Below are 26535 nucleotides of genomic sequence, written 5' to 3' on the forward strand. Positions count from 1 at the left end.
ATGCTGTGTGGGTGGAAGTGTCATTCGTATGCCCTTTCTAGATGTCAGTTTGTTCATTGGTTTCTAGAACGTTAAAATGTTCTTACAATCTGCTCCAGTCAATTCACTTTTAGAAAACTGTCTAAAGAAAGCCCTATATGTGCATAACATTTTACGTATAAGGATTTTCACTGCAGTATCATCCATACACACACTTATTGCATACGCACACAGACACATAAATTTTTCCTGAAGCTCTTGAGGGTAAGTTACATACATCGTGGTTCTTTACTTCTGAATATTTCAGTGTGGATTTCCTAAGAACAGGAATATGATCAGGGTACAATTATGAACTTCATGAATGTGCTTCAGTTCTTTATCTAATGTACCATATGTATTCCGATGTTCGTTGATCAGATAATAACCTCGATGGATTTTCTTTTCCCTCCAGGCTCTAGCAGGCTCTAGCTTAACATTAAGGATTGCATTTGGTTGTCATGTCCCTTCACCTTTCAACTGTCTCTTTTGACTCTAATATTTTCGAAAAATACAGCCCCCCCCAACTTTTAAAAATACAATGCTTACATTGTGCTTTTCTCATGTTTCTTCATGATTCGATTGTGGCTATGCACTCTCGGCCGGCAACTTACGTAAATGATGGTGTGTGCTGGTCAGCGTTGCCTGATTTCCCCACTGTGTAATTACTGGGTTTTTTTCCTCCCTTGCAACTAATAAGTAGTCTGTAAGCAGACAGTTTAAGGCCATGGATAAAGGCTTATACGTAAGCATACATATATACTGTTCTTCATCAAAATTTTCCCAAGAGGTGGCGTCCACTCACGGTTCTAACATGATCTGGTCTTTATCATGATGATTGCAGTCCCAACTCCAGCAGTAAGAAGAGCCCTCCCTTCTCCCTACCTGTCTGTCTGTCTATCATTGGTATGGATTCCTGTTTTTTCAATGACTTGTAATTTCATTATTATACTTAATTATTTTAGTGCTCAAATTGTTCCAGATTTGGCCAGTGGGGGCATCTTCAGGCTGGTTTCGATTTCTTTTTGATATGCCCCTATCATTTTTTTTTTTTTTTGGAGCATTCCCTCAATTTCTGAAATAGCAAGATGTTCTAGATTCATCTTCTACCTACCCTCTGCCCCTACCCTAAAATCAGCCATTTCTTTAAGAAGCCTGGGTTCCTTTTAGTGGGAAATGGTATTAGAGACCAACTGGATTGCTAGGGGTGTTCAGGGCTATTTTGGTGTCTTTGCTTCCTGGACCTTTCAACAAACGAAGTTATATGCATACACATAGCTACAAATATAGATGCATCTATACCTATACATGAACATAAACAAATAGGTACACACATAAACATATTTTAGAAATTACTAATCCCCACTGATACCTTCAAATTTCAGTCCAGCTCCAAGGGGTTCTTATTTGTCTCTCCCGTTGTATATTTCTGCATCCCTTTTTTCACAGTGAGAACCCTGGGTCCAAACCACATCAATGCATTTACTCTATTTGCTGAATCTTGAATTAATGTAAAATAACTTCGGAATTGCTTCACCCATGCTACACCAAGAAATGAAATTGCTTTAAGAGCTCAAGATTTGTTTGCACTTCTTCCCCAGTCCTACGTTATCACATCCTAGACTGAGATTACAGAGTCCAAACTGTGTCATAATTTACTCAGATTAGTTCCTCTTTCCTTTTTTTCCCCACGTAGTATGTTTATTGTATTTATTCAAGCAAGCAAGGCTTAGTTGGTTCCAAGTATTTTTTATTAATAAAATTGAATTTTTTGAATATGTAAGATATTAACATGTTTTCAGAAGTCAAACTATACAAAAAAATTATATTCAGAGAACTGCGACTCCTTCGTATGTCCCTTTCCCCCACCCGATCCCTTGTAGAAAACAACTTCATTGTTTTTCAGTTTACTTTTCCTGTTTATCTTCTTTTAACAATAAGCAGATATATGCATGTTTTCTTATTTTCCCTTCCTTCTTACAAAAAAGTGACATACCACATGTGCTGCTTTGCTGTTTTCATTTAATATCTCCTGGAAACGACTCCACATCGGTTAATAGAGATTTCCTTATTCATCTGTATAGTTGCACTGAGCCCCATTGCATGTATACGTGCCATCGTGTGTTAACCAATCTCCTATAGTTGTACGTTTAGATAGTTCCCAAATTTTGTAATTACAAGTAATCCTGTAATGAATAACCTTGTCACATATATTTTCAGATTGTTGGAGGTCTATATTCTGGACAAATTCATAAAAGTGTGCTTGCTGTGTTGAAGGGTAAATGCATCTGCTAAACCCCCGCTCCACAAGCTTTGGGCCATTTTGCATTCAGACCCCAACTCCCCCCACCACCTAGGCCAACAACGTGTATTGTCCTCTGCATCTTTGTCAATGGGATGGGTGAGAAATTTTATCACAGTGTAGTTTTAAGTTGCATTTGTCTTATGAGTAAAGTTGAACATCTTTTAAATTATTCAGGGGCCATTTTTGTATCTCTTTTCGTAATTGCCTGTTTGGGTCTTCTGTTCATTTTTCTGTAGGACTTTTGGTCCTTTATTTCCTCCATTTTTAAAAGCTCTTTATGAATTTGGTATATTAGCTCTTCATCTGTGATGTACGCTGTGGATATTTTCTCCCTGCTTGTCATTTGCTTTTGTGGCCGTTGTTTTACTAGCATGTAGTCAAACGTATTGATCTTTTCTTTTATTGCCTCTGGATGTTCAGGCGTAGCTTAAAAAATCCCCCCGCCAACTATCTGGCAAGCAATTTAGTTGTCATCGTAAGCTTGCACCCCGACTTCCCAGCACAGAAGCCCTGGTCAGCTCGATGCAGACCACCTCATTTCTCAAACACCCACTTGGAGGTCCGGCTCATTCTGCCAATATTGGACATCTTTCTTCTGGTCATTCATAAAAAGACCAGATCTTGTAAGGAGGAAGGGCTATGCAGTGTCTGGGGGAATGGGAGCAATCTTCTGAATGAGGGAATACATCACTTAGGTCTTATTTAGAGAGCACGTGATCCCAGGGAACGAGCATGGAATCAGCCTTCCAGCATGAGATCTGTTCCTGCCGCGGTCCCTTCCACCCCCTGGCACGTCCTGCACAAGGCAATGTGTGAGGCAGAGGCTGTGACCATCCCGTGTCCTCACACTGCCAGCTCCTCCTCTCCGAAGCCCCCCAGCTGGGCTGGATGCAGAGTCTTGGCGGGGACGGTGCTGGGGCCAGATTCGCCCTTGTCCCTGCAGAAGCAGAACCCTGCTTCGGTTACAACGTGTCAGGGAATGGAAGGGTGCTGAGCCAGATAAGGCAACCTTTTCTGACTCTACCCCAGGGGTCTGAACAAGGCACAGATAGAGAAGGCACCTGGGCTGGCCTGCGTGCCTTTACCAGTTTGCCAGAGATCATGAACTCTCCTCCCCCAGAGGTGTTGGGACATCCCAGTTCCTCAGCCACTTGATTCTGACCTCCGTCCTTCTTTGCTCTGCTTGCTGTCAGGTCACCTGGAGCTCAGGTGGGCTGACTTGGACCCAGGGGCGGGGGTGGGCTTAGGGTGTGGGGACAGTAAAAGAATGGGGCAGCTGGAGAGGGGTGGGCGTGGCTCCCCAGCCTGGGTCTGACAGCTCTGGCTCCATCACAGTGAGGTCGGCCTCTGGCGACGGAGATGCGCTGTGTGTTACAGAAGAGGAGCTGGCAGCCGACGACGACGAGGACATGCCGTCCTTCCCGTGCTCACAGGAGGGTAAGGGCTCCGGGCTGATCCCAGGCTGGGGACAGACTTGTCTGTCTGCATGGCTTCAAAGTCCTGGCTGTGCCTTCCCCGCTGCTCCCTGGAAGCATTGCCTGGGCCTGGGTTATGCGGTACAGATGAAGTCCGAGTTTGACACACGTGACCTCTGTCCCCAGGGTTCCTCCACAGACCTGTCCGGGACCATCTCCCCCAGGGCCTCTCTTCCAGCTGGCCCAGAACTATCCCCTTCATTGTATCCCATGCCCATCAAGTGGCCCGTCATTCTCAGGCCCACAGGACCAGCTTGGCATGTGGCTGACCTGAGAAACCAACGCCCTCTGAACGGTTACTTGCAGCAGGGCTTCTCGGTGGATTTCAGTAGAGGTTAGAGCAGCTGTTCTCAATCTTGGCCGTGCATTGTAACCACCCAAGGACGCCTGAGACCGACCCTTAGAAATTCTGATCTCTTTCGGTCTGGAGTGTGGAAGGGCATCAGGGTATTTAAACATTCCTGGTACTCATAACGTGAAGCTGAAGTTGAATCCACCTTAAAAATTTCACAGCTGGGAGCATCACAGCTTTCCTGCTGGCCATTGGTCACCTCCCAGAGCCGCCAGGAACACCTTCTTCCAACCTTCCTCTACGATAAGGACCAACTGATACACTGGAGTCATCCGTTTGGCTTCCAGGAGAGCTTCTGGTTACCTGCAAAGTTTGGGGACTGGCGACCAACCTTCTGGTTGGCCTGGGACTGAGGGGTTTCCCAAGATGTGTGACTTACAGCTTTAAAACTGAGACAGTCTTGGCAAACCATCCTGGTTTGCCCAATACCAAGGAGTTCCCAGAACAGAAGACTCTCAGTGCTAAAGTCCAGGAAAGTCCTAGACAAACTGGGAGGAGTTGGTCACCCAATGGTGAGACAAGGCTGGCTGCCCTGTGAGGGGGCTGATGTTTCGGGAAGAGGTGTTTTCCTGCACCATGGGCTGAATGACGAAGCCATGGAGACAGAATGATGGTGTGATGGGCGCGTACTCTGAAGATCCTCACTGTGGTCTTGCCTGTTCCTAAAAGCTCTAGGACCTCCAGAAAAGGCAGTGAAGTGGGTAGAGGCGAGGATCCAGGACAGCTCCCTTTCTGAGGCTGGTTCAAAATGGGATGAGACAGGCCAGAGCAGGAGAACTGACCCTTTGGCCGCGGCCTCTGCCACCGGCCTCTTTTTGTCCCCCCTCTCCACAGGCCGGCCGGGGCTCCGCTGCAGCCGCTGCCAGAAGAACCTGTCTTTGCACACATCGGTGCGGATCCTTTACCTCTTTCTGGCCTTCCTCTTGGTGTCTGTGGCCGTGCTGGCCTCTCTGGGTGAGTGCAGGCTGCCAGCAGCATCCCGCTCATCCGGGGCTCTCCACCCCGGGCTGTGGGGGTGGGGGGTGTTTCTCATCAGGGGTCCTTTCAGTGCCAAAACCCCCTACAAAGACAAACACACATCTCTGTGGCTCACGGACCAGAGCCAGCATCTTCCTGACTAGGGGCTCTTAGTGCCTGATTCAAACTGCAAAGACTAACACGTAACTTCTGGTCAATAATTAGCTGTGTGGCCTTGAACAAGGTACTTCCCCTCTCAGGACCTCTGTTTTCCTACTGGTAAATGAGAACCTAGGACTAGATAGTAGTTCTCAGTTTCAGCCCCATGTTAGAATCATCGGGGAGCTGTAAAAAAATATGGATGCCTGGGCCCCCCCTCGGATAATGGAATTAATTCAGTAGTTAAGCTCTTCAGATGCTTCTGGTGTACATCCGGGGTTGAAATCACCAGATAGGACAATGTCTAAGCCCTTGCCATGGCCTTTGTGTTTCTCAAAGTGAAGTTGGATGTGTACCTGTGTCAGGGTTGCCCCCAGGATTTGTTATAATGCAAATTCCTGGGTCTCCCTCAGACCTACTAAGTCAGAGTCCTGCCAGCGAGGCCCAGGGATCTGAAGTTTGGTGGTTCTCATACACTCAGCAGTTTGTATGACGGTGGTGGCTGACCCAGGTGATGGCGTGCTGCCAGTTTCAGGTAGCTTCTGCCTCTGGATACTAACACAATTTATGTTTAAAAAGTGAAAACAAATTTGAAAGTTTCTTAACTGCAATCTCATTCCATTCTTAGCTTCAGATTTTAAAAAAAGCTTTTTTACTAAGGGAAGCCTGTAGGTTTGTTCACTCCAATGTACTAGATATTAAAGACAAAGCTGGGACTCAGGTGAGGCACGGAGATGGATAGGATTAAGAATAATTTTTATTTTTATATTCCTTTCTTATTTGTCCCCATTCTACCCTGTGGTCAGATCTTAGGTCTAAAATCTGAGGGCGGTGGAAATTAGATATGTATATGTATAATTTATGTACTATTACATATTCTAATATACATATATACCCACATATGTATAAACACATATATACACTGAAGGGAGATATATAAAAAGATTATATCTATCCATGTCTATAGATATATAGACACACAGATATATATTTTTAAGAGATGTGTGACAGACTCTGACCATTGGGAAGCTCCACAGAAGAATGAACGGTTTTGGCCGCAGAGGGGCTGATAAATGGTTTGTCTTCTTAACAAACGACTGCTGTTTCTCTGAGCTAAGACCCTTTTCTCATCTCTGTTTCCCCTGCAGTTTTCAGGAAAGTGGACTCTCTCTCAGAAGACATCTCCCTGGCCCAGGCCCTTTATGACAAGAAGCTTGTGTCTATGCAGGAAAATCTCCAAGGGCTGGGTGAGTGTCCAGTGTCCAGATGTGCTAATGACCGTGACAGAAGGCCGATATTACTTGACAGGGGGCGGGGCGGGGGGCAGGGTTCCTCCCATGCCATGGTGCCCTGGAGCAGGGCAGCCTTCACCAAGCTTCAAGGCATGAGGGAAAGACAGCCATGGCTCCCGCCCTCCCTGTCCAGCTGGAGAACATCCAGCCAATGAGGGCTGCTACCCTGGGATGCACCCAGGAATGGGGCTCGGGGTTCTGTGAGTGGCATGGATCTAGCCAGAGCCTCCAGGTAGAGAAGCAAGCCGGAGACAGTCCACTCGCCAAATATCTTCACGTATCTGAAATTATTTTTAAGATCTTCCCTATGCTCTTGACGAGTCGGCCCTTTCCTCATCACTGCCTTAAAGTTTGCACAATTTACTGTCTCTTTATCTCTTGCTTTCACAAGGGACGTTCTCATGCTGAGAATGAGACAGAAGGAGCCATAATAGAAGGGTTTAGAGGGGGTCTGCTTGGTGGGAAGAGGAAGTCCTCTTCTGCCACTAATTAGCTGAGTGACATTTGGCAAGTCACTTTTCTGAGCCTCATTTCTCATCAGTCGCGGGGGGAAACTATCCCTGTACCCTTTTCTCCACGAGCTTGTGACGGGCTCAGATAAGCACAAATATTAAAATGTGGGGAATTATGTAAATGGGAGGTTGTTGGCAACCTCAGAAAAGTTATGAAGATACGTACTCTCAAGAATTTGGTGGTGAGATGGAGAAAATATCCTAAAGCCTACATTTCAGGTCAGAGTAAAGACATTTGGTAGAAATAAGGTTGCATAGCGGTGGCAAGACTTTTCCAAAAAGGATTTCATAGCAGGTCTTAGGAAAGGAAGAGGGATAGGAAAGCCACTTGCCAATTCATTATGCTCTGAAATATTAAAGAAGCAACCTTTGTCCCGTGATCCTTCAGCAACTCAAAATGTTGTCCCTTTCTCCTGAAGAGCTGAAAGCCCCGAACAACTGCTCTTTCTGCCATGAGGCTGGGCAGCTGGGGCAAGAGATCAGAAAGCTGCAGGCGGAGCTGGAGGGAATTCAGAAGATGCTTCTGGCTCAGGAGGTCCAGCTGGACCAGACCTCCCAGACCCACGAACTGCTCTCCACCACCAGCGGTCAGATCTCCCAGGAGATGGGCAATTGCTCCTTCTCCGTCCACCAGATCAACCAGTCTCTGGGGCTCTTCCTGGCCCAGGTGAGAGGCTGGCAGGCCACCACAGCCGGCCTGGACCTCTCTCTGAAGGACCTCACCCAGGAGTGCTACAACGTCAAGGCTGCGATGCACCAGATCAACTTCACCGTGGGGCAGACTTCTGAGTGGATCCACGGGATCCGGCGGAAGACAGATGAGGAGACCCTAACCCTCCAGAAGATGATCGCCGACTGGCAGAACTACACGCGGCTCTTCAGCAGCCTGCGCGCCACCTCGGCCAAGACGGGAGAAGCGGTCAAGAGCCTCCAGGCCACCCTGGGGGCCTCCTCCCAGCGCATCAGCCAGAATTCTGAGAGTATGCACGACCTGCTGCTGCAGGTCATGGGCTTGCAGCTGCAGCTGGATAACATTTCGTCCTTCCTGGATGACCATGAGGAGAACATGCACGACCTGCAGTACCACACCCACTACGCCCAGAACCGCACGGTGGAGAGGTTCGAGACGCTGGAAGGACGCATGGCTTCCCATGAGATCGAGATCGGCACCATCTTCACCAACATCAACGCCACCGACAGCCACGTGTACAGCATGCTCAAGTACCTGGATGACGTGCGGCTCTCCTGCACGCTGGGCTTTCACACCCAGGCCGAGGAGCTCTACTACCTGAACAAGACCGTCTCCCTTATGCTGGCCACCACCGACCTGCTCCGGGAGCGCTTCGGCCTGCTCAGCGCCCGCCTGGACTTCAACGTCCGCAACCTGTCCATGGTCATGGAGGAGATGAAGGCCGTGGACACGCAGCACGGGGAGATCCTGCACAACGTCACCACCCTACGAGGTGAGAGCCAGATCTGGGCCGGGCTGCTGGGGAGCTCCCAGAGGGCCTCGGTGACCTTGGGAAACACAGAAGGACCTGGTTTTGGGCAAAAATCTCAGTGGGCTGATACAATCCTGCAGCAAATTCCTGGGGTGACTGGCGGCTTTTACGTCCTTGCCAACCTCTTTTGGAAAAGTATATGGTTCCTCACTTTGCCCGACATACAAATTTGGATTTTTATGTGCGGATCTGTTTAATTGGGCCCACAGAGAGATATAGGTAGAGCTCATCTTTCGGAAACTCTGTCTCCTTTTGTTTTCTCCCTTCCCACCCCCTTACTGGTGCTCTCAACCATCTGCCCTTCAGATGCCTGTCACTCTGATGCCCTCTTCTCCTCCCATCTCACCCCTGTCTTAGGGAGAGTTCTTCAGAGATATAGGAGAGAGAGAGAGAGAGATTATAAGGAATTGGCTCATGTGATTTTGGAGGCTGGCAAGTCCAAAATCTGCACAGCTGATGTCCTAGTTCAACTCAAAAGGCTGGAAGCTGCTGTAGAACCAGGAAGAGGCAGTGTGCCAGTTGAAGGCTGTCAGGCTGGAGGATGCTCTGTTACTCAGGGGAGGGTCAGCCTTTGGTTCTATTCAGGCTTCAACTGATTGAGGCCCACCCACATTGAGGAGGGCAATCTGCTTTACTCAGTACTGATTTTGTTTTTAACTTTTTTTTTTTTTTTTTTTTTTTTTTGCGGTACACGGGCTTCTCACTGTCGTGGCCTCTCCCGTTGCGGAGCACAGGCTCCGGACGCGCAGGCTCAGCGGCCATGGCTCACGGGCGCAGCCGCTCTGCGGCATGTGGGATCTTCCCGGACCGGGGCACGAACCCGCGTCCCCCGCATCGGCAGGCGGACTCTCAACCACTGCGCCACCAGGGAAGCCCTACTCAGCCTTTTTGTTCTTTTCAGGCCTTCAGCTGATTGGATGGGGCCCATGCACATTGGGGAAAGCAATTTGCTTTACTTGGCCCCCCAACTCAAATGCTAATCTTGTCCAAAACACCCTCACAGACACACCCAGAATGATGTTTTACTCAGCGGCTATACCGAGGACTTAAGCCCAGGAGACAGCCTCTCAGATAGCTCTAAGGGACCGTTCCGAAGAGTTAAGGGAAGAGCCAGCATATATAGATGTTTTTGCCAAAAAATCCAGGCAGTTGAACATCAGAAGATTATTCCTAATTAAAGAAAAACCAGACATCTCAAGTTAAAGAATTTAGCACTCTTCTGTGTATGGGAAGATGCAAGAGTCTGGGCTTAATGAAGTTATTCCTTTGACAGGCACCTCCACTATCTTGGGCCAGTATCCTGTTTTATTCCATCCTGAATCCTCTGTTTACGGATACGGCAGGTCCACAGCAAATATCAGGGCTCTCCCGGCCCAACTGACACATGAAATCAACCACCAGAGGTGACATCAGAAATGAGGCCTGAGAACAGGGGAGAAAGTCAGGTAGAGCCCGGTTGGCAAGGATGAGCAGAGGCGCTCCAGGTGGAGAAGCAGACATGCAAAGACCCTGGGCACACGCGTTACCGCCTTGAATTCCCATGGTCCCTGAAACTGAAGAACCGGCTGCCAGATGAGGTCTAGTCAAGCTCACGCAGCTCGCGAGGAAGGGAAATGGGATTCAGATGCAAGGTGGTTCAGATCCAGTGTTGTGCGAGCTGCCTCGAGTGGCCTCCCCCTCCAAAGTCACCTAAGACCCGCATTCCCCTAAAAGCACCTGAGCACACGAGAGATGCTCCCTGCTGACAGCACGGGCTTCCTGGTGGAGTTTCTGCGCTCTATTCCTGTCTACCGTCCATCCATTTCCCCGAAAGGGACTGACTTCTCCCCTTGGGACAGCTCTGCCCTCAGTTTCCCCTTAGATCCCACATCAAATGTTGGTTACCTGGCCCACTCTTTGGTTTGTCTTTTTTTAAGAAGATGTTGGGGGTAGGAGTTTTATTTATTTATTTATGTTGTGTTGGGTCCTCATTTCTATGCAAGGGTTTTTTCTAGCTGTGGCAAGCGGGGGCCACTCTTCATCACGGTGCGCGGGCCTCTCACTATCGCGGCCTCTCTTTTTGCAGCGCACAGGCTCCAGACGCTCAGGCTCAGTAGTTGTGGCTCACGGGCCTAGTTGCTCTGTGGCATGTGGGATCTTCCCAGACCAGCGCTCGAACCCGTGTCCCCTGCATTAGCAGGCAGATTCTCAACCACTGCACCACCAGGGAAGCCCTGGCCCACTCTTTTAATTGACTTGAAATGCTCTATGGCTTCTGCTTATGAGTACTTCTAGTCCGCCCCGGCTGCTGTAACAAAGCACCACAGGCTGGGGATGCTTAGAACTGAAATCTCTTATCTCACAGCTCTGGAGGCTGGAAGTTTAAAGTCAAGGTGTTGGCAGTGTTGGTTCCTTCTAAGGGTGATAAGGGCAGGATCTATTCCAGGCATTGGCTTGTAGACGGCCATCTTCTCCCCGTGTCTCCTTATAACATCTTCTCTGCGTGTGTCTGTCTCTGTGTCCCAGTCTCCCCCTTTTATAAGGACACCAGTCATATTGGGTTAGGGCCACCCTAATGACAACATTTCAACCTGATGATCTCTGTCAAGACCCTGGCTCCACGTGAGGTCATATTCAGAGTGGGTTAGGATTCCAGCATGTGAACTTTGAGGGAACACAATTCAGCCCATAACAAACACCGTTACCTTTCCGTTTTAGTCCTTCACAGCAATATTTCCAACAGTTTTTCTCCTGGAAAATGGCCCAGAAGACTCCTAATTCGGATTCCATACAGGAATTTGTATGGCTATACTCAATTTCCTAGACCCTTCCCCAGGAAGTGCGTGTCTTTGTGGGAAGTATGTTCAACCTGAAAATATAGCAGCTCTTGGCTCTAGAGAATAGAATAAGTAGCCACTGAGATCTGGAGGTTCTAGAATGTATAGTCACATTTGTGGGGGCCAGAAATCTGGACCTGATCATTCAGAGAGCTGCAGGAGACAGGAGGGAGGGCCCCATGATCCCACACAGCGCTGTTTTCTTCACAGAGCTCAGACTTGGAGCCAACCTCTCTGATTCTCTGGTTCTCTTTAACCATTTGGTTTCAAACCTGTGTTGCCTTCATTTTATATCAGTGAGCACTTCTGCTAATATTTTCTTTACTCTAGATTGGCGGTGTTGCAGGGGATGGAGGTGAGGTAAGATCTCGTTTGCCTGTTGTCATTTCTGGCAACAAAGCCCGGTACTGAGTATTTCCTTAGTAACTGAAACAGTCCCACAGCATTTCATCTAGAATACGTATCTGTGTGACTTCTAGGATGCAGTGTTCCAGAGAAGGCATTAGCAGGCAGTTCTCGTGGTTCATCCTCTGGTCACCTTGTTGTTCTTAGGTTGCGTTCAATCATGATGAAGCCCATTCACGCACTTTGTTTCATTTTAGCCTCACAACATTTTAAAAAAATTTTTATTTGATGTCGGAGTATAGTTGATTAACAATGTTGTGTACGTTTCAGGTGTACAGCAAAGTGATTCAGTTATACATATACGTGTATCTATTCTTTTTCAAATTCTTTTCCCATTTATGTTATTATAGAATAACGAGCAGAGTTCCCTGTACTATACAGTAGGTCCTTGTTGGTTATCCATTTTAATTATTGCAGTGTGTACATGTCAGTCCCAGACTCCCAATCCGTCCCTCCCCTAGCCTGACAACCTTTGTGGACAAGACGTGTTGCAGGTGCACCTTTACAGAAAGGTGACCTGAGACTGGGAAAGGTTAAGGGATAGCTCAAGGTCACACTATGATTAAGATCCTGACCCCTTGCCATGGCTCTGAGACGCACACGTCTAGTGCCCAGCCAGAAGAGGAGACACTGAGAGCAGATATCGAAAAGGCATTTCCACTCAGTCCTGATTAGGTGTCATGTGTGGGACAGACTGGAAAAGAAGGAAATGGTACCAAGAGTGTTCGTAAGGGAACAATTTGAGAACCTCACTCTAAGTATAACCCAACAATAGTCATGGGACTTTATATTTGCTCCTGTCCTAATGATGGCAGGGTTCTCATCAAAGAACCTCATCCTAACCGGAGAGCAAGGTGGGACATCGCTTTGAGCTACATTTGACTCTCAGCATATTTGTTTAAATTGTGTCTTTGGGCAATATTTCTCTTGGCTGTTAAATCACCACATATAAAGCCTCTCACATCTGAAAGAAAATTCCAGGGACAAAACGAACATCCCTTCCTACAGGAACATGTCATTCATTCATTCATTCATAGACAGGTGCCGATCGGCTTTCACGCTGGGGCTGGCAATGTCTCCCTCTGGCTGCAGCCGAGCTGCTCTCCAGAATAAAGGAAGAGGGACAGCGATGGCCACAGCCAGTGTGGAAGGTGCCAAGTGCTGACTGAAGCTCTGGGGCTCTTAAACTGTCCGGGGAAGGAGCCTGGATTCTAATTTGCTCTGGGTCTTAAGGCAGAATCACTTAATCTTTCAGGGCCTCTGTTTTTTTGGGGGGTTTTTGTTTTGTTTTGTTTTGTTTCGTATGTAAATCAATGGATAAGACCAGCTGTTCTCTGAGACTTCTTCCAGCTCTGTGATTAATTCTGAGTCTCCATTTGCCAAACGGAAAGCCAGTGGTACTTCTATAGTGTTTGTGCCTCTCATAGAGTGTTTCTTCCTATTCTATAGGAGGATTTCTGTGTGTGTGCTAGACAGTGCCTACCCTAAGACTATCGCTTGGGAATTGGAGCCAAGAAAGCATCATTGCTTATTTGCTGAGTGGCCTTGGACAAGACTCTTGGCTACTTTCTTTTTTTATATATAAATTTATTTATTTTATTTATTTATTTTTGGCTGCTTTGGGTCTTCGTTGCTGCGTGCGGGCTTTCTCTAGTTGCGGCTAGTAGCGGCTACTCTTCATTGCGGTGTGCTGGCTTCTCATTGTGGTGGCTTCTCTTGTTGTGGAGCACGGGCTCTAAGTGCGTGGGCTTCAGTAGTTATGGCTCACGGGCTCTAGAGCACAGGCTCAGTAGCCGTGGCACACGGGCTTAGTTGCTCCGCGGCCTGTGGGATCTTCCCGGACCAGGGCTCGAACCCGTGTCCCCTGCATTGGCAGGTGGATTCTTAACCACTGCGCCGCCAGAGAAGCCCTCTTGGCTACTTTCAATTCAGCTTCTTCATCTGTAAGTAGGAATATAATATCTGCCCTGCCTATATCCCATGGGTGATTTTGAGTAACAATGTTAACTGTGTGAACAGTTCTTGGTAAAATATAAAAGGGTGTCCTAATGAAGGGATGATTCTGAATCTAATTCACTTGATGGTGGGCTCCTTGTCTTGTTCATCAGTGCCCAGCACAGTGCCTGACCTTTGGAAAGTTCTCAGGAAACATTTGCTCGTTGAGTGCATCAGTGAAAGCATGACCACAGGGCAGAAGCTGAGGACGAGGGATTACACCTACCAATTCATTCCCTAAACACTAACCTCCTTCCTCCTGCCTCAGACAGTGTCCAGGAGTTTACATGTTGTAAAGAGAACTTTGACTTATTCTGTGGTTTAGGGCGGAGGAGCTACCTGGAGGGGAGGCAGGGAGGAACATGCCTGCTTGGAGGATTAGTAGGTTCGCTTGTTATTGAGAAGCAAGGGGGATTAATGGAAAGGAGAATTATACCAGCTTCTGTTGGTGCCTGCGACAGAGCTTACCATGACACCTGGCCTATTTCTGATACATTCTTACTTCCAGGACATAGTCCTTGAGGAGTGTTTACAGGGCACTACTACCTGTTGGCCTTGAACTCAGGTTATTGTCTCCCCAGCCCCACAGGACTGAAGGGATGAAGCCTGATTCTCTGTTCAGCTTCTCCACCCCCTGGTCCTTACCGCAGATGCCCACACAGTTTCCTTTCTTCCTTTTCTCCTGAATCTCAGCCCTGGACCTTGGCAGCCCTGAGCCCCAGCCCCAGTGAAGCTGCTGAAAACCCTACTCAGCTTCTCAGCGTCTCTGCCCAAACCAATTACTAGTCAACAAACGCCTTGAGAGGAGAAAGAGGCACAGAAGGTCTGGCTTTCTCCAATGAGTCTCCCTTCTCCCTGGGAGTCTGGACCTTGATCGCTCTCCAAAGCTTTCAGAAGGATGCCTTGGCATTCTGTCTAATGATTCTGGTTGCTCTCAGCGGGAGGTTGAGTCTGTACAAATTAATCCATCATAGGCAGACGTGGAAATCCACTGGCATTTTTTCAATGCTCCTCAGGTAACAACAGCCAGGATTGAGAGCCCCTGACCCAGGCTGATATTCTCACTGAACAAAGAGGAGCCTGCAGTCCAAAGAGGGCCAAATGACTTACCCAGCCACCCGATTTGTTAATAGGGGAGCTGGGACTCAAACTCAGGTCCTCTGAAGTACAGGCTAATGTGCCTTCATGGCACCAGGCCAGTCTCCTGAGAGCCTCCCCTTCTGTTTCTGTCTCCCTCTCCCTTTGTAGGCTGGCACGTTGCTTTGGATTATGAGATGGACTGCACCCACCCCCTCCCCGCCCATGCACTCCCTCACCCATGGGTGGGCAGTGTTGGTACCCTGAGGACTCGGTGCTTCTGCTCAGGCCCCCACCCTCTCCCCACTCCCAGTGCAGACCAGGAGCAGACCACCTACTTGTCCGAGACATGCAGTCAGCTGTGGCTCTGCGCTAATGGGCCGGGATGGCCTAATTACAGCCCAGGGCTTCCTGAGTAATTGCGGGCCTTCTTGGGACTCCACAGTGCCCCGTTCCTCTCCCCCATCACGTTTCCTCCTTTGTCTCAAATGTGCCCCCGCTGCTCAGAGAAGCATTTAGCTCCCTGCCCCCCACTTTGCCCTTTAGCCCTTCCGACACCCAGATCTTGTTACAGGCTGGGTGAAGGGCCTCCTGTTGTGGAGAGCCCCTGGTCAGCCTCTGCCTGCATCCCTTCCCCCCATGCTAACCGCTAAGCTTTGCTTGTTGATTTCCTCCCGGGCAAGACCCAGGTCCTGCCAGCTCTCCCCTCTCTGACTGTATGACTCATGGCTGGCTCTGGAGGGACAGGCAGAGGCTCGGCTCACCAGGAGGAAGACAGTCCTTCAGGTGACCCCTTCCCAGCTCTGTGGCGACCCTCTACCTCCTCCGAGTGGCACGAGGGCAGGAGGTCCTGGCAGTGGGAGGGGGTCTAGGGACCAGACCAGGAGCCTCTCAGGCCTAGGTTGGCATCCTGTCTCCACCCTTCCTGCTTGGAGATGGTGGGCAAGTCGCCACTCTCTGCACCGTGACTTCTCATCTGTAAAATGGGGCGATGATCTCAATGTACGGTGCTGGAGACGTACGAGAGACTAGGCAGGCAAACGTTCACTGCTCAGAGAAACGGGATCTTCTATGTGGGAGCAGGGAGCCCTCCCAGTGGCCGTGACCCAAGAGAAGGCAGGTCACAGAGAAGTTAGGGTGAGCCGGGGCCATCGTGGGCACACCGACACCGAGACAGGGCAGTGAGAGAGGCCAATGCCTGCAACACAGGTCCTGCCCCAGGTGGAGCCACCCCACCGGATGCCCTCCAGGCCACTGACTGGGAGACCTGCGTGGGCTCTCAGAGACGGGGTCAGCAGCGGCAGTGGAGAGGGAGGTGACCCCATTCCTGCCGGGCCTCCTTCCACTTGCACTAGGGGCTGCAGCTCCTGGGGGAGTGAGGAGAACAGTGCGACCCAGGCTTCTGCGCAAACCGACACCCTGGGCCCGTGGGCACCCAGCCTTCCCCAGCCAGCGAAAGGTACCCAAGAGCTTGCCCAGAAAGAGGAGCCCGAGGGGGCTGGAGGGGAGAAGCAAAAGAGAGGCCTTTACTCTCTGCCTTTTCTCCCCGCTGTTGGCGTAGAAACCGTGAGAAATCCTTGCAGCCGCCGTGCCCTTAGGGGCCAGGGAGCAGAGGACGAGCGACGAAGATGGTGGCTCAGGAAGGATAGGGGTCCCACGGAAGGAGGGAGGGGCTCCCACTGGATCCGTGGGCATCCTTGTCCAGATGAGATTTCTCAGGCTTTTCCTGAGTCCAGGCTGGGCCTGGGGACCATCCATCCAGGGGACAAGAGTGGAAGCCACAGCAGTGGTTATAGAGAAAGAGAGAAGAACCAGGGAGCTGGGGCAAGCCCTGGGAGCCACGTTCTTAGAGCAGGAGGGACAGAGGCAGGAGGAGGGGTCCTTGTGGAGCCACAGGGCCCTGGGGACGCTCAAGTGCAACCTCAATGTTATAGATGGTCTGAGCGCAGATGGGCAGCGACTTGCCCAGCGTCACTCCACACCCTCTGATTCCCTTCCACTTGCACAGCCTACGGGGGCCTCTCCACCTCCAAATGGCTCTGCTTTTCCAGCCCCGGCTGGCCCAGGCGCCAAGGGCAGAGCTGGGGTGAGGATAGGCGCAGTGGCTTTGCTGGTTCCCAGCCATGCCTGCCGGGCTGGGGCAGGTGGTCCCTGCCCGGTGTCGCCCTGTGCCCTCGTTGGGCCGTGTTGTTCTGGCTGCTGTGCTGCAGACACAAGGGCAGGTCAAGCTGCTCCCAGACCCCAGCCAGCCCATGACGGCAGGCATCTCAGCCGGTGCTGCCGGCAGGCCACGTGAGCCAAGCCCACGCAGGCCACAGCCCCGCTGTGTGTGGGAGGCGGGCATGGGCAGGAGGTGGCAGGGAATGGCTGGAAGGTTTTTATTGGCCCTGGTGGGGCTGAGTTTGTCTGGGCTCCAGTTTAGATCGTCACTGGAGGATGGGGTTCACTGACTCTCTGCTCCACTTATAGACACTCCGGGAGGGAGGTGAGAGGGGGCACCGAGGGGGTGGGAGTGTGGGGGGAGGCTGGGGGCGGGCAGCAGGTAGCCCTGGCCAGGATGGATAGCAGTGGTGTCTGCATTAGCGGGGACGGGGCCCCGAGGCTGCAGAACTGGGTCACGGCCACTGGGAGGGCTCCCGGCTCCCACATAGAAGATCCCGTCTCTCTGAGAGGCCCACCCAGCTTCTGGTTTCCGCTCAGGGCCCCCTGGGGCTGTCACGTCACCTCTCTGAGCTTTAGATGCCTCCTCTCTGACATGGAGCAGTTGGACTGGCTCCCACCGAGCTCAAAAACTCCAGGATTCTGTTACAAAGGGGATGGTGTAACAGCAGAGTTCTCGGGGAGAGCCAAGTATGGGGGTGAGAATTCACCTCCCAGGCCAGGCCTGGGGGGCAGCCTGTGACCCGGTGCCTAGACCACCGAAGAAAGCCAGGCTTTTGCGGTGCCTTGACCCCGCGGGGGCTAAAGCTGTTCTCCACAATTCCTGTTCTCATTAGGCCAGAGGGTTCTTTTCTTCTGACCCCAGGGCATCTGACGTGCCTTGGCCAGAGTGACGGCCATGCTCTGCTCTGTGTCTTCAGGGTTGGTACAGCTCTGAGAGGTGGTGACTCTGACCTACATGGCAGGCAGGAAAGGCAGTAAGGTCATCTGACCCCTGGCTTGAGTGCTAGACTGGGCTCTTTAAGGAAGAGAAGAGTGTCTTCATCCTGGCGTCTCTCCCAGGCCCTAGGCCAGAGTTGAGCAAAAGCGGGGGGTCCACAGCTGTTTGGTGAATCACGCTCTTAAAGTGTATACTGAGCTTACCCTGCCGTGTGCCTGGGCTCCGAGCCCAGGGCAGGGGATGGGAGCCGTGGCCCGCCCATCTTCCTGGGGCCCTACAGTCTAGTGGAGTCCACCAGAGAGGTACCAAGGATTTGCTTTCACTATATTGTGACTTCTCTTTCTATGTATCAACTAAAAGATTCAGGAAGTAGTAGCTCCAAGAGCTCAGAGAAGATGCTGGAGTAGTCAGGGTGGACTTCCTGGAGGAGCTGCCCTTTCTCTGGGTTGTAGCTGTTCCCACTCACTCACTCACACTGGGAGGGATGCACTTCTCAGGCTTCACTTTCTTGGCTTTCTCCTCCATGTCACCCGACTCCATTCCTGGTCCCAGGTGCCTAAAGGTCAGGGGCAAATCCTGGGGTTGGGATGGGGGTGGGGCAGGAGGTCAGGACAGCAGTCAAAGTCCATAATGAGTGTAGGCATCCAGGCTGCTCTCCAGAGTAGGACAGATGATCCTGGATAGTTGTGGCCTTTGCCCAGAGCTGTCCAGCTCTCTCAGCTCCCAACCTGAGTGCACGTGTGGAACTACGGCCAAGCCCTGAAGTCAAAACAATGAGTGCCCTCCAGGCGCAGGCCTCATGCCGAATGCCAACGCGTGTCAGCTCGGGATGGGCTCACAGCCTGCAGGTGAGATTCTCAGCCCCACTTCACCGGTGGCCAAGCCGATTTAGAGGGTCAAGTCAGTTGGCAGACCTGGGCCCTGTGGCTTTGGACCCTCGGGTGTCACAGTGCCCACTGCCAGGCGTCCACTTCAGGGGACAGCCTCGGGACACCTGCCCTCCTGGACTGATCTCTCGCCTCTTCTCTCTGACCCTAGGTGCCCCAGGCCCTCCAGGACCGAGAGGACTCAAGGGAGATGTGGGCGTGAAAGGGCCTGTTGGCAGCAGAGGACCAAAAGGAGACCTCGGCAGCTTGGGCCCCCCAGGACCTCAGGGTCCTCAAGGGCAGCCAGGGGACACTGGGCCTGTAGGAGAAAGGGGGCCGGTTGGCCTGCGAGGTTTCCCAGGCCTCAAAGGCTTGAAGGGCAGCTTTGGAACTGGAGGCCCAAGAGGACAGCCAGGCCCCAAAGGGGACGTGGGGCCCCCAGGGCCAGAGGGGCCCCCAGGGTCTCCAGGGCCAGAGGGGCCTCAGGGAAAACCAGGGATCGCTGGGAAGATAGGGTCACCAGGCCAGCGGGGGCCCATGGGGCCAAAGGGCGAACCAGGAATCCAGGGTCCCCCTGGCCTCCCTGGGCCCCCAGGCCCACCAGGAAGCCAGAGCCGCTATTAAGGAGTGGCCCGGTCCCAGACACTGCCACGCAGAAGGTGGGGAAGGGTGCTTGGGTGAGGAGAGACCCCTGAAAAGCCGTACCTGCAGACATTGTGGTCCTTCGGTCCCGAAGAGCGTTCTCCCAGGCCTGCCCCTGCACCTCCGGGCTTCCCAGTAGTGACTATACCATAGAAGGCAGCCCCGTATACACACACACACATGCACACCCACATTTCCCTGCTGGCCGGGGGGCTGACTGGGTTTCCGTGGCTGGGCGGGAGGAGAGGGCAGGAGAAGCCCCCTCGCCTGTGGCTGAGCCTGCCGGGGAAGTGGCTACCTTGGGGCAGCGGTCTTAATTCTGGCTCTGAGTTGGTGACCAGCACTAGTCTTTCTAGCATCTTCACACCCATCCTAGCTGGCTGGCAGTTCCCTGAGGCTCCCAGGGGTTGGAAAGACCCAGGAAAAGCTTTGCAGGGGATTATGGTTCAAACTCGAGGGACGAGGTGGATTTGGCAACCACAAGACCTTCCCTGTAACCATGGGAGCAGAGTCCCGGGAACTCACACGGGACACACCTGGGCCCTGAGCACTGTGCCCCCAGGAGTTCAGCATTTTTTTCCACATCTCCAGAAAATTCCTTGCTTCATCCTTGCGTCCACCTCTCAGGAGCATCCCAGAAGGAATCCAAGCAGGAGCTTCATCTGCACCGGGACACTCTCCAGGCCCTGGAATGTTCTGCCAAAGTAGAAGGCCCCGTTCCGAGCCGGGGGGTGACCGCTTTGTGGCAACTGGGGGAGGGCTGACCGCCGGGCTGCTCTCCCTTCCCCGCGCCTGCTCTCCTCCTGACCTCACCCCACCGTGACCCAGAATGGCCCCAGGCCTCTCTGCAGGCGCAGCTGGACCAGATGAGGGGGAGGGGCCCCAGCTCCCTTTGATGTCACCCCTCACCCACCTTCATCCTCCTGCACAGCCAGCAGCCAGGAGGACTGGGACATCCCCAGTGAAGCTGCCCCTCCTTTGTGTTCTAACAGATAACGACCACCCCTGGGATGGGGGCTTACAGCTGTCCCCTCCCCAGCCCGACCCAGAGACCGGCCCCTCCCATTCCAGAAGCCTTCCCCCTTCTTGTAACAGGTGTGCAACTGGCTTGCACTCCCGCTGCCCTCACTGCCGTGTAGTTCTCCTGTCTACATATGATATCATGCCACGTAGTATCACCGACTCAGTAAAGAGCTGTTTCCAGGAGGGAGGTGTCTTCTGGTCCTTTGTGCTTGACCGGGACTGTGATGTCTTCAAGGGCTCCACCTCACCTGGCCTTTGAAGGGGAACCAGTGCACAAGGGGTCCCTTAGATATTCAGTCCCACTGTGGAGTCCAGGTCGGACCCCCTGGCCCTTCACTCTGGAAACACTGAGTTCTGCTGGGAGTTCCCAGTGGTCCTGCAGGGGCCAGGGACCAAGCGTGGCTGAGGGATTACCCACAGTGAGCAGGAACCCAGGGGAAGCAAGGTGAGCCTACTAATCTCGCAGCAGGGCCCTAGAGCTCTTGGGCTAGAATGAGATTGGAGAATAAGACAGGACACCTGAGTGATACCCCCTGCTCCCCCGTCTTGTCCCTAACACAAGGAGATAAAACAGAAAAGGGGGAGGAGACCAGACCTGCCCCAAAGGACCTGGCCCTCCAGGGTCCACAGGAAACAAAGGACAGCTGGGTCCTCTGTGAATCAGCTGGGCCTGTTCCAGGAATCAGGGGTGCGTGAAGGGGCTGTGCCCTCGGCTGGCTTTCAAGGCATATGTCTTAGTCCGTTCAGGCTGCTGTAACAGAACACCACAGACTGGGTGGCTTCTAAACAGCAGAAACAACATAAATGATGAGGGTCATCCACCCTCGTGACCTAATCCCCTCCCAAAGGCCCCCCCTTCCTGAACCCATCACACTGGGGGTTAGATTTCAATATAGAAATTTGGGGGGTGGACATGAACATTCAGACTATGGTAGCATAGTAACCGCATTCGTCAGTAAAACATGGCCTAGTGAAAGCCCTGTGCCTTGTTTTGCTTTTTTACTTTTTTTAGGGGGGGGCAGGGGTTGTGGGGAGCATTAGTCAGAATTCTCCAGAGAAAGGAAGGCTGAGAAGTGCCATGATCTGCCATCCCCAAGCTGGAGGCCCAGGAGAGTCAATGGTATGGTTCCAGCCCTAGGGCAGAAGACAGATGTCCCAGCTCACACAGTCAGGCAGAGAGAATTCTCCCTTCCTCCACCTTTTTGTCCTATTCAGGCCCTCAACAGACTGAAAGGCTGCCCATCTGCTTTAGTGAAGGGCCATCTTCTCTACTCAGTGCACCCATTCAAATGCTCACTTAATTCGAATGCTCATCTCTTCTGGAAACACTTTCACTGATAACGCCTAGAAATAATGTTTAATCCGACATCTGAGTATCCCATGGCCTGGTCAAGTCAGCACTTGAAATTAAGCCTCATAGGGTGTTTGGTAGAGGAAGCAAGCAGAGAGGTGGAAGGATGGGGATGGGGCCCCAGGGACCATGGCACGAGGCGCCCACCACTTCCTTACTCCCCGTGGTGGCTCAGGGTCCCTGCCCCACCTGCTCCCATCAACAACTGAGATGTGCTGGGCAGTGAGTTAGGTACTGCGGGGTTACAGGGCTGAAGCCGCCTTGCCTGGGGGCTCGCCTCTCATAGAGGAGGGGGCAGTAGTGAAAGATACGTCTCCGCCTCGTGTGGGGCAGGGTGGGGGCTGGAGAAGAAGGGGTCGTGGCACAGAGGTAATGGGCCTTGGGGGAGGCAGTGAGGACCATCCAGTGGTGTCATTTCACAGTCTGGGTCCCCAGGAAACTCTCACTACTCACTGTCCCGTGTGGGATGGATGACAGGCCTGGCAGGGGTACCCCTGGGTGGGAGGGGCCGGCATGGGCGCAGGTACCCAGAGAGCTGGGCCAGGGAAACAAGAGCAGGACGTCGGAGCAAGCCAACGTCCCAGAGTCCAAATCCAGAAAAGTTAGGTCTGGGATGAATTCCAAGGAATGAGTTGGGGGCCAGAATGAGAGACAAGGCTGCAAGGATGGAAAACTGAGTTGATTTCAGAACATAAGCAAACACACATAAGAAAAACTCTTGGGTCCTGGACAATGGCCACCAACACATCCCTGACCATGTGGTTTTGGGGGATCAGCTTGATTTGCAGGCACAGGGTGGAGACGGGCCCTTGGGGTCCATCCAGGCAGCCACCACCACCTCTGGTTTCCCTGGTCACAGAAGCCCTCTCAAGCTCTAGCAAGGAGATCAGGAGGGGGCAGTCATGACAAGGATGCAGCGGGGAAAATCAAGGCTATGGAAACTTGAAGTACAACTCCATCTCAGGGTGACTAAACGTGGAAAGCTGCCAGCGTCTCAAGCATCCGTCTTCACTCCAGAGCACCAGCCAGTCTCCTATCTCTCTTCTCTCAGGGGCCCCTGACCTCCCCTTCCTGCTACTCTTTGTACCCTTTCTGTTGACCAGCATCTTCTGTTTGCACGAGGCCCAGCATGACAGGGCGACGGCTGACCACCAAAGGACCCGGTCCTACAATCTCTAGTTCCCAGCCCTAGGAGAGCAATCTGATCGCTCACCCTGTGGGTCAGGGGTCTACCCTGATCCACTGGGCTGTGACCACAGAGGAAGAGGCGGAGGGAGAGGGATCACGTGGTAAAAAATTAGAGGCACGAGAGCCAGAGCAACGATGAGCAAAGCTGGCCACAGACTCTGTGTTTGGCAACAGAGGAACGGGAGGATAACCTCAACAGTAATGATAATAGCAAACACCCATGGGAGAGCTACTATGCAACAGAAGACCGTTCTAAGCGCTTTTCATATATTTATTCATTTAATCCTCACTACAATTTGTAATGCAGCCATAATGTCTATAAATCTATAATGTCTCTCTATACTGTAGCTACATATATTATTATTATTCCCACTATGTAGATGGGGAAACTAAGGCTTGAAGAGATTAACTTCTCAAAGTCACATAGATAGTGAGTTGTTGTTGTTGTTTTTGTGTCTTTTTGTTTGTTTGTTTTTAGAGGACACAGGAGCCAGCCTAAAGGGGTTCCCACTGGTCAAATCTGGGACACTTTATTTATTTACTTATTTATACAATCCCACTTTTCTTTTTTCTATTTTTTTGGGCCATGCCGTGCAACATGCAGGATCTTCCCTGACCAGGGATTGAACCCAGGCCTCCTGCATTGGGAGCGCAGCGTCTTAACCGCTGGACCGCCAGAGAAGTCCGATAATGAGTTTTTAGACGTCTCTCTATTGAACCTCAGTCTTGGGTGATTTACCTTCTCTGTGCTTCTGTTTCCTCCCCTGTAAAATAGGGATTACAACTGGACCTACCAAATGAGGTTGCTGAGGGGATTAAGTAAGATGATGCTCTTGGCCAGTTTCCCAGTGTCTTAGTCAGCCCAGGCTGCCATAACAAAATACCACAGATTGGATGGCTCAGACAACAGAAACTTATTTTCTCAGAGTTCTGGAGGCTGGAAGTCCAAGATCAAGGCACCAGCTCTTCCTGGCTTACAGATGGCTGCCTTCTGGCCCTGCCCTCACATGGTAGGGGGAGAGGAAGTGTGGGGGAAGCGGAGAGAGAGACAGAGAGAGAGAGGCAGAGGGAAGGCTCTCTTCCTCTTCTTGGAAGGCCACAGTCCTATCAGATCGGGGCCCCACCCTTATGACCTCATTTAACCTTCATTACCTCGTAAGACCCTATCTTCAGATACAGTCACACTGAGGGTTAGGGCCTCAACATATGGATTTTCTGGGGACACAATTCGGTGTCTGGTGCCCGGCAAGGGTTACCATCCCGTAAACATCAGGCATCATCATGGTGGTGTTTATCCTACAGACCCAGGCTTCCTGGGTGGCAACAATTACTCACCACTTTCCTCTGGAGATGAGTGGCCAGAACTCCAGGTCCTGCACACTCCCACCCACATTCCCTGCATGGTTAGAGCCTGGAACAAGCTGTGACTCACCCAGCTCAACCTCTTTACAGGTAAGAAACCAAAGGCTGAGAGGGGCTGAAGGGCTCGTTGACCAACCAGGACCAGAACTCTGGTGTCTCGGTTCCTGGGCAAAGCAATTTCTCATGTCTCTGGTTTTGCCGCAATTTCAGTTTGCTATTGGTTAGGACCAACGGGCACCAACCGCTGCACGTTCCCCAGAAAGTACTCCCCCTGCAATCCCGCTCTCTGTCTCATGTCATCAAACACTCCTGGTACTAACACAGCCCTTCAGGGCATCTGGACCATTGTAGGTATTGCCGAAAATCCTGAGAGCTGACCACAGGGGTTAGCAGGGCCGGCAGTCAGAATTGTAAAGTTTGCAGCAAACTCTGTGAATCAGTATCTTGTTCTGTGCATAAACTTTGGGAAATGGATCCAACCCGCATCCAGTGGGGAGATCGGGTGGGCTTCACGATAGAGACCCTCGGTGGACATGGAATAGGGATGCGTCGTTCTTGCTCCCTGCTGGGTCCTCCATTTATCGGGGCAAAGTCGGCCCAGCACCGCCCTCTCTAACCTTTACATTCTTCATCAGGAAACAAAGAGAGTGGTCTGGTCTTGACTCCATGTGGGAGTCATCGGATGTGCCCGACCCCTCTGTCCTACAATTCTAACCAAGTGCTCTTCCTCCTGCCCTGCTTGGTGGCTTTCCTGGAATCGGCCAGGGCCAAGGCAGGAAAGTCTGAATCCAGACTGAGAGGTGACAGCAGCGGGATGCAGTCAGTGGCTTAGGATCATGGCCTTCGCTGTTGGGTTGTGTTCATCTCCACCAGATGTGCAAAATCTTGAGGAGCTCCTGAGCCTTCTTCTAAGCAGAGCAAGGGGCTTCCTGGAGGTCACAGGCCTGGGGCACGTCCTTGAGCACCTCTAACGACCCCCAACCTGCCCACCCTTCCTCCCCAGCAGCCTCAGTGCCCTGCCAGCTGGGGCAGGACAGTGAGCTGGGCAGAACCTCCACGCCTTCTTCCTGCTCCTTTTCCCCAGCCAGGGCTGAGCTGGCAACACCTGCCATGCCAGCCCTGGACACACCTGTCAAAACAGAGCCACAGGAGAGGAGAGTGAAGAACTGACAAATATATTCTGACCATGCTGTGCTTTCCAATAGGGCGGGCCGGGCTGACAAGGAGCTGCCTGGACACATAGGCTGGCGGTGCACTGAGCAACCTCCCTGGGGATTTGTTTTCCTTGCCTTCACCTGTCCAGTCCTTTTGTTTTCTTTTGAATGCTTCGAAGGGCAAGGCTCTGTGTCTGATGTAACGGGAGAGGTGTAAAGGCTGGTGCAGTGCCCTCAGCAGGGCAACCACCCAGGAACCCACAAAAATTCAGACTGCGGGCCTGCACCGCAGACCCACTGCTTCAGGACCACAGAGATGGGGTGGGACAGGAGGAGTGAGGGGGAGAATTCCCCAGGGAATTCCAACGCCCCATGTAAAACTTGAGAACCACAGGCATAAGAGACAGAGAAAGGAAAATATTTTTTTCGATTTATGTATAGTATCTCATTTAATCCTCATGAACTAAATGTATTTACATTTTATAGGTCAGAAAACAAGGCTCAAAACAGTAAGTTGCTCAAGGCCATGTAGATATTATGTGGATTTGAACCCAGGATTAATGGAAGCCAGCTATGCCGAGCTAACGCTGACCAGGGTTCTTGGCCTTCCCCAGTCAATAGAAATTGATAAGAGGCCAGACAAGAAATTCAGGCAAGTGTTTATTGGAGCCCCTGCTCCCCAAGGAGGGGCACGAGCTGGTCCCTTATATGGGGTGAGGGTAGGGATGTGTCCGGGGGTCAGGCCGGAGGGGTGGCTTAGGAGTTTTGCCCACCCCTTAGGTGGTGCTGGATGCAGGTGGCATGCACAGTACCCTGCTTTTGCTCCTTGTTCTTCAGAAGTGGCAGTTGGGGGTTTTTTTGGTCTTTTTGTACCTTTTTGTCCAGAATTTGCCCCAACTGCGTAGGCATGCAGTTATTTTTAGTCCCTTATAGCTTCTTTGTATTTTGTTGCTCAGGGAGATGTTTGTCCAGGTGTAAGCATTGTAG

The 26535-nt window shown here is 51.7% G+C and overlaps 1 protein-coding gene across 5 annotated transcripts in view; it reads left to right on the top strand.

Annotated features, from left to right (window-relative positions):
• The window catches only part of SCARA3 (scavenger receptor class A member 3), a 37877-nt gene extending 17201 nt beyond the window's left edge, over nucleotides 1–20676 (top strand). For 4 of the 5 annotated variants that reach the window (XM_032634065.1, XM_032634066.1, XM_032634069.1 and 1 more), the window contains 5 exons: nucleotides 3656–3757; nucleotides 4982–5101; nucleotides 6412–6510; nucleotides 7487–8530; nucleotides 19001–20676. In XM_032634065.1, the coding sequence (XP_032489956.1) occupies nucleotides 3656–3757; nucleotides 4982–5101; nucleotides 6412–6510; nucleotides 7487–8530; nucleotides 19001–19452 (1817 nt within the window). In that variant the 3' untranslated portion in view covers nucleotides 19453–20676. Of the gene's footprint in view, nucleotides 1–2235; nucleotides 2294–3655; nucleotides 3758–4981; nucleotides 5102–6411; nucleotides 6511–7486; nucleotides 8531–19000 lie in introns of all 5 variants that reach the window. The other variant, XM_032634068.1, reaches the window with a different exon arrangement.
• The last annotated feature ends 5859 nt before the right edge of the window (nucleotides 20677–26535 follow it).

This window comes from Phocoena sinus, chromosome 6 (assembly GCF_008692025.1).
Source record: "Phocoena sinus isolate mPhoSin1 chromosome 6, mPhoSin1.pri, whole genome shotgun sequence".
Taxonomy (NCBI): Eukaryota; Metazoa; Chordata; class Mammalia; order Artiodactyla; family Phocoenidae; genus Phocoena; species Phocoena sinus.